Consider the following 7171-nt stretch of genomic DNA (forward strand, 5'->3'; position numbering starts at 1 on the left):
TCTGCCCCCTCCTGGAGTGAAGGGAGAATTAAGACTTCTTCTTCAACATGGACCTGAAAATCCAGACGTCAGGCACTTATTGGTGTTGGTACAGTCTCTAGACCTGGACCTGGACTGACGTTCAGACCAGGTCCACATGTCCAGGTCCACATGTCCAGGTCCACATGTCCAGGTGTCCTCAGTGGTGTCTGTCTCTGCAGCCTGACGGTCACGGTGACCAGATGAGGTTCTCCGCAGGTTCGTCCTCAAAGTAAAGGACCGGGGGACGGGAAGAGACAACAACATGGTCCTCAGTGTCCTCTGATGGACTCACCTGTCCACCAGGTGGAGCCACGGGGAGGGGTGAGCGGCCGTAGAGAGCCAGTGATGAGACAGAGGGCGCCATCTCCTGGTTTGGAGCGGAGTCCAGTTGGTCAACCCGTGGTTTCTTGACGCTGGTCTCAGTGCTGGTCCGAGGAGCGACACCTGGGCGACTCCTGGGCTTCACCTCCTGCAGGAGGAGACGCAGGTTTGTCAATGTCTACAGCTGAGGTCAAGAGGTCAGGGGTCATCAGCGTGTCACCTGCCTGGGCTCCGTCTCTGTGGGAGTTGAGCGTCTCCCCGGTCAGACCGATGGACTCCACCCTACAGCCGTAGGCCACAGGAGTGAGCTTCAGCAGGGTGTGGGCGGGGACCTTCAGGTACGGCATCTCCTCTGGTACCATGACAACAACAACCAGTGACAGTGAGCGACTGTTGAAGACACTACACCAACACTGAAACACTACAGCCTCACCTGCACTCTTGTCCAGGAAGTAGGCCAGGAGGCAGCGCAGGACGGCCCGGTGACAGATGACCAGGACGTTCCCCTGTCTCTCCAGCTCCATGATGACCGGCTCCACCCGCTGCACCAGCTCCTGGTAGCACTGTGGGGGAGGGGCAGGTGTGATGTCATCAGTGGTCAGTTATTCATTTGTCTAGTGACCGGTGTCTGGCCGCAGTAACAAACCTCTCCAGCAGGACAGCCACAGAGAAGCTGATCTTCTGGGAACTTGTCCTTCACCTGGTCGTAGGTCACCTGGTCGTAGGTCACCTGGTCGTAGGTCACCTGGTCGTAGGTCACCTGGTCGTAGGTCACCTCCTCACACACGCCCTGTCACAACACACAAGACACACCTGGTCCTTCAACAACCGGCCCAGAGAATCCTGGGACTGACCACAGGAGGAGCCGGGGGTAAAAAAGGGTTGGATGATGGATGGATGGATGGATGATGATGATGGATGGATGATGATGGATGATGATGGATGGATGATGATGGATGGATGGATGGATGAACAGATGTGCAGTGAATATTTGAATACAGTGTGTGTGTGTGTGTGTAGCGCCCCCTACAGCATTGATCTGGTTCAGCGCCGTCCACTGCTCGTACGGTCGTCCCAGCGTCTCGGCCGTCTGGACGCTGCAGCCCAGCTGACTGGTCCAGACCTTCAGGTCCTTCAGCTGCTGCTGCTCCACAAACTGGGCCAGGACGGAGGAGAACTGCAGCGTGAAGACAACACCAACATCATCTCCTGGTCGTTTTAATTAAATGATTCATTTAGTCATTATTATTATTATTATTGATTAAAAATTCAATTCTATTTTCATGTCTTTGACCTTTCTGCCCCGGGGTGAGAGGCCAGAGTCGGCGTCTGTGCCGTCACCATGACAACACAGGTAGATGGTCCGCGGCTGCACCTGGATGTTCATCAGGAAGTAGACGATCTTACTCTGGAGGTGACCCTGGACGTGGTTGACCAGAAACCTCTGACCGACGTCCATCACCTTGATGAAGGACAGATCCCTGAAGGACAGAAGGTGGCAGCAGTGAGCACCTGGAGCTGAATATCTGTGTCGTGTGTTTCTTTTTTGAGGGCGACCTGTCGTGGTGGTCGGGGTCCAGAGGTTGGTAACTGCTTTTGTAGCATTCAATTCTCCTCTGGAAATCCAACATGGCTTCCGTCTTATTGCAGTCTCTGTAGTCTGGACACGACACCTTCACTTCCTGTCCAGGGAGGAAGTTTGTCAGGTAAATGACACCCCCTGGGGGGCGGTGGAGGCGTTACAGTGATGAAGCTTCACTACAGACGTCTCACCATGATGTTGGCTGCGATGACACTGGGATCATCACACAGAGATTCAACGAAGAAGACCTGGAACCACACGGAGGTCAGGAGGTCAGGGTCTGAACCCTGACCTCCTGACCTCAGACCAACACACCAAAGTCTCTACCTTGAAGCCGTTCTCAGCGCCAAACGCCAGGATCAGGTCTCGTCGCTCTCTCGTCGTGTTTGTGGCATCAAATACCTGGAAACCATGAAAGATTGTTGCTCTGTGATTGGACGACGGTGTGACACAGACGTCTGGAGGTCACTCACCGCCACGTGACCGCCTTCATGCTTCAAGTAGGACCTCACGTCCCTCAAGGCTGCCAAGGCACACTCCCTGCAGACAGGCGTCTGATTAGACACACACACACACACACACACACAGACACACACACACGCGGTGACAGGACTCACTGTCTGATGGTCAGAGCACAGTCGTTGTCTGGTCTGAAGAAGTCGTAGGAGCTGTAGTTCTTGACGGCCTCTCGACGATACTCTCCAACGTTGAAGACTTGGACGTGAAAAAAGACGAAGAAGAAACTGAACACGATGTTCTGACACAGACTGACACAGACTGACAGATGACACAGACCGACAGATGATGACAGACTGACACAGACCGACAGAGAGTGACAGATGACACAGACTGGCAGATGACACAGACCGACAGAGACTGACAGATGACAGTCTGACAGACTGACACAAAACAACAGATGATGACAGATGACACAGACTGACACAGACCGACAGATGACACAGACTGACAGATGACACAGACTGACAGATGACATAGACCGACACAGACTGACACAGACCAACAGAGACTGACAGATGACACAGACCGACAGATGACACAGACCGACAGAGACTGACAGATGACAGTCTGACAGACTGACACAAAACAACAGATGATGACAGATGACACAGAGTGACACAGACCGACAGAGACTGACAGATGACAGTCTGACAGACTGACACAAAACAACAGATGATGACAGATGACACAGAGTGACACAGACCGACAGAGACTGACAGATGACAGTCTGACAGACTGACACAAAACAACAGATGATGACAGATGACACAGAGTGACACAGACCGACAGAGACTGACAGATGACAGTCTGACAGACTGACACAGACCGACAGAGACTGACAGATGACAGTCTGACAGACTGACACAGACCAACAGAGACTGACAGATGACACAGACTGACAGATGACACAGACTGACAGATGACACAGACTGACAGATGATGACAGACTGACACAGACTGACACAGACTGGCCTACTCTAAGTCTCTCTCAGTACCTTTGGTAGGACAGCCAGTCCAGTTGAGGTAGCGTGTGAGTTTCTTGGACATGTAGGTCTTGCCTCGGGCCGGCAGACCCACCATGACGACCACGGTGGGGGGGTTGGCCAGGTGGGGTGAACCTGTTGAGGAGAAGTACTGAGTACAAAAAACCTTAACGAGTACTTCAGATGACCCACTAGTGATGGGGGGGGGGGCTTGACCCCCACAGATTCACAGTGACCCTGAGTATGAATGTGTTTCTGTCAGTGAGCTGTGACGGACTGTAGAACTGTTTGACCTGGGAACCGACAACGGTCGCTGACTGACACCGAGTCAAATCAAATACATTTTAAATTAATATTAAACTAAACTAACTATCACTAACTATGACTAACTAAACCAACATTCTGACTCTACGTTAATGTGTCGAGAATCAACGTAACTACGTTTGTCAGTCGAGCCGCTCCTAGTTCTGTCTACTCTTTCTCCACAGGATGAAGCCATGCGCATGCGCTGCTGTCTTCCTCACCAATCCTCCAGTGATGTCACGCAACTCGAGTCAGCGAGGTTACCATAGCGACGCGACCTTAACAGGAGAGCAGGACGTGGTCGGGCTGTAACATGGTGGTTACAAACCGTAACAAGTGCCGGCGGTGAGTCGAGTGGTCACGTGACGACTGCTGACGTCAGTTTTACAGAGAAAAAGTTAAACTAAAGAAAACGTTACTTTATAGAGCAGTAAAACCACAGCCAATCACAGGCTCACGACAGCTAAATAAATGTTTTCTCCACCGAACGACAGTGAAAACAACGTGAAGACGAAAGTAAAGACTGTGACGTTTCAGCTTCTACCTCTTCGCTCTTCATCTCTGGCGGGAACTCTGAGCCTTCCTGAAGACACCGACCGTTAGGAGGAGCCTCGGTGACAGATGGAGCGGATTCTTCTGAAGCTCTGCCTCAAACATCCGCTATTTATGACGACTGCCGGGAAACCACGTGACGGTGGGGACGAACTGCCCACGTCCGCTGAGTGAGCTACACACCGACACACAAGAGCTGGAGCTACAGCGCCGCCCTGTGGTAAACTCTGGTAATAACTGACATACATAGAAGTCGGTGGTGGTTCGTGAAGCAGTGACTGAAGAAATCTTTGTTGAACTACCTGTGAGAATGAGTCGAGTACTTTATCAGCTGTGACGTCACTGGTCTGAAGAATGCAGCTTTCTCAGGTGAGAGTGGGTCAGGACCTGTGTTTGAACTGTACCAGTGACACCTTCCTGTTTCAACACAGATGTGTTCACTGTGAGAGTCAACGTGCACGGGGTCACAGCCCGACTTTACTGAACTAGGAAACTCAGTACTTCCCCGGAGTACTTCAGAGCAGTACTTCCCCAGAGTACTTCAGAGCAGCAGAGTACTTCAGAGCAGTACTTCAGAGTACTTCAGAGCAGTACTTCCCCAGAGTACTTCAGAGCAGTACTTCCCCAGAGTACTTCAGAGCAGTACTTCCCCAGAGGCTGTACTTCACTACTGCTGCACAGACTCAATACAAAGACACTGTGACGTTGTATCAGTCAGTCAGACAGACAGACAGTCAGTAGACAACCACCCACGTGGACCAACCAGTTTCACAGTTAATAAAATCATTTGTTGATTGATTGATTGATTGATTGATTGATTGTTTGGCTGTCCAACAGGGTGTGTTGTGGTTCTCTACATTTACTACTCATCAAGTATTTGATTGAAGTACTGTGGTACTGTAGTGTGTAGTCTGTGGTTAACAAACACAACCGACGACTCCTAGAACTGACCCACGCTCGTGTTCCATTCAACATGGTTCCTTTGAGCCAGGCATCTTGACCTCTTGACCTCACTCCATGACAGAAGTACAGGTATGTAGGTCAAGGTTTCAGTGAGCACTGAGGACCAATCACAGCGCTGGCAGCTGTGCTCTCTCTCCCTCTCACACACACGGGCGTCCTAGGAATCCACTTGAACTGACGGTATCGCAGCTCTCTGATTGGCTATCAGTTTCGTAGAATAACTGTATCAACTGTTCTGTTCTAGTTTCCCAACAACAGACGCAGATTGACTTCAGTGAATTACAGACGATAACATGACTGTCACACAGATATGACCGCCATTCAGAGCTAGTTTACCTAGCGCCTGCACGCTAGCGTCCACTGCAAAGAAACATGATGAAATGATTGGACACAGTGGAGAAGTGGACGTAGGTTAGAGTCCCAGCTCTGACTCCTCTGTTCACTCTGAGCTGACCTCAGGTGTGAATGTCAGTGTGAATGATGAGGCTGACTATGCTGTACTAGAGAACGGTCCACCTTCGCCCTCTTGTGGTGACTGCTGGGAGTGGCTCCAGCTCTGAAATACTCAAGGTCAAAGTTCAGTCAGGACTGGTTTTATTTTGTTGGTGTCGAGGTCATCGACAGGTCAGAAGAAAAAAACTGAAAAAAATCATTTACAAGACCAAGTCTCCAACACCATCAGAAAATATAAAAAACACATTTATGTACAGACGAGGAGGTGGAGGCCTGTGATTGGTCCACGAGTGACGTCACACCTGCTCTCCAAGATCCAAAACCCGAAACTTGTCCAGATTGTAGAAACAAGCTTTGACGACTCGTCCTCCAAAGTAACGGCCGTTGAGGTCGACCACAGCTGAAAGAAGAAGACGACGAGGAGGAGGAGGAGGAGGAGGTTACGTTTTATTATTACTGTGGTTCAGGTCCATCACTGATGGTCCACCTCTGATGGTCCACCACCGATGGTCCACCTCTGGTGGTCCCCCACTGATGGTCCATCTGATGGGCCACCACTGATGGTCAATCTGATGGTCCACCACCGATGGTCCACCTCTGGTGGTCCCCCACTGATGGTCCATCTGATGGGCCACCACTGATGGTCCATCTGATGGGCCACCACTGATGGTCCATCTGATGGGCCACCACTGATGGTCCATCTGATGGGCCACCACTGATGGTCCATCTGATGGGCCACCACTGATGGTCCATCTGATGGGCCACCACTGATGGTCCACCTGATGGAGACACTGACCTTTGATGGCTGACTCCACCCTCTCAAACTCCAGGAAGATCCTGACAGCTTCTTCATCTGGGACCTCAGCTATCTGAACATGAAGACAGGGGTGAGACAGGGGTGAGGCGTGGGTGAGGCTTGTCTGTTGACTGTGAAGATGTGAAGATCTTCTTACCTCAAATATGACACACTTCACCACTTTGCCGTATTTCTCACACTCTTCTTTTGTCTCTCCTTCCAGGTCCTCGTCCACTTCTCCTCGTCCCACCATGTTCTGTGGACACAGATATATTTTCGGGTGGGGGTGAGATGGCGGGGGGGGGGGGGGGGGGAGGTGGGGGGGGGGTCTGGTAACAACACACTCACCCTCAGTAGAACCACCTTGGTGGGGTTTTTGAGGATCTCAGTCAGTGGGTTTGCGTCAGACTTCTTCCCAGAATCTACTGGTTGGACCAGAACAAACAAGGAACAGTGTGGCTCAACCTGTGGCTCAACCTGTGGTCCACACTCTGGACATGTTTCATATACATGTGCAGTGGATCAGCCTCCAACGGTACTAGTTCTCCCACTAGCACTGTTGGGGGGGGGGAGGGGTGAACTCCTCTGGTCAACAACAAACCAGGACTTCTGTCTCTTCTGTCTCTCACAGACCTGTAACCTCTGTCCCCCTGTTTGAACTCCTTATCAGGATCAAAG

At 51.3% G+C, this 7171-nt stretch overlaps 2 protein-coding genes and 1 long non-coding RNA gene across 5 annotated transcripts in view; 1 reads left to right on the top strand and 2 right to left on the bottom strand.

Annotated features, from left to right (window-relative positions):
- On the bottom strand, positions 1–4410 carry LOC103383118 (6-phosphofructo-2-kinase/fructose-2,6-bisphosphatase 3). 2 transcript variants are annotated; one of them, XM_025058154.1, is made up of 14 exons: positions 4274–4410; positions 3439–3561; positions 2542–2638; positions 2398–2464; positions 2252–2326; positions 2116–2172; positions 1900–2024; positions 1637–1823; positions 1373–1519; positions 1118–1132; positions 989–1087; positions 776–905; positions 567–694; positions 1–490 (listed from the first exon to the last, which is right to left on the bottom strand). In XM_025058154.1, exons 2-14 carry the CDS (start codon positions 3521–3523, stop codon positions 209–211), a joined length of 1494 nt encoding a protein of 497 aa, XP_024913922.1. In that variant the 5' UTR covers positions 3524–3561; positions 4274–4410; the 3' UTR covers positions 1–208. The 2 variants fall into 2 exon arrangements, with proteins under 2 accessions (XP_024913922.1, XP_024913921.1); XM_025058153.1 differs by having other exon boundaries at positions 989–1132.
- On the top strand, positions 1774–4361 carry LOC112487426 (uncharacterized). Its single transcript, XR_003050484.1, has 3 exons — positions 1774–1846; positions 3915–4074; positions 4224–4361. It is a non-coding gene; the product is annotated as an uncharacterized LOC112487426 (long non-coding RNA).
- A 1411-nt stretch (positions 4411–5821) lies between the features above and the next one.
- Positions 5822–7171, bottom strand: part of rbm17 (RNA binding motif protein 17) — a 5505-nt gene continuing 4155 nt past the window's right edge. The window contains exons 9-12 of one of the 2 annotated variants that reach the window (XM_017034163.2): positions 6842–6915; positions 6651–6749; positions 6494–6566; positions 5822–6097 (exon numbers count right to left, since the gene is read on the bottom strand). In XM_017034163.2, coding sequence (XP_016889652.1) covers positions 5994–6097; positions 6494–6566; positions 6651–6749; positions 6842–6915 — 350 coding nt within the window. In that variant the 3' untranslated portion in view covers positions 5822–5993. Of the gene's footprint in view, positions 6098–6493; positions 6567–6650; positions 6750–6841; positions 6919–7171 lie in introns of both variants that reach the window. The other variant, XM_008316144.3, reaches the window with a different exon arrangement.

This window comes from Cynoglossus semilaevis, chromosome 8 (genome assembly GCF_000523025.1).
Source record: "Cynoglossus semilaevis isolate Cse_v1.0 chromosome 8, Cse_v1.0, whole genome shotgun sequence".
NCBI lineage: Eukaryota > Metazoa > Chordata > Actinopteri > Pleuronectiformes > Cynoglossidae > Cynoglossus > Cynoglossus semilaevis.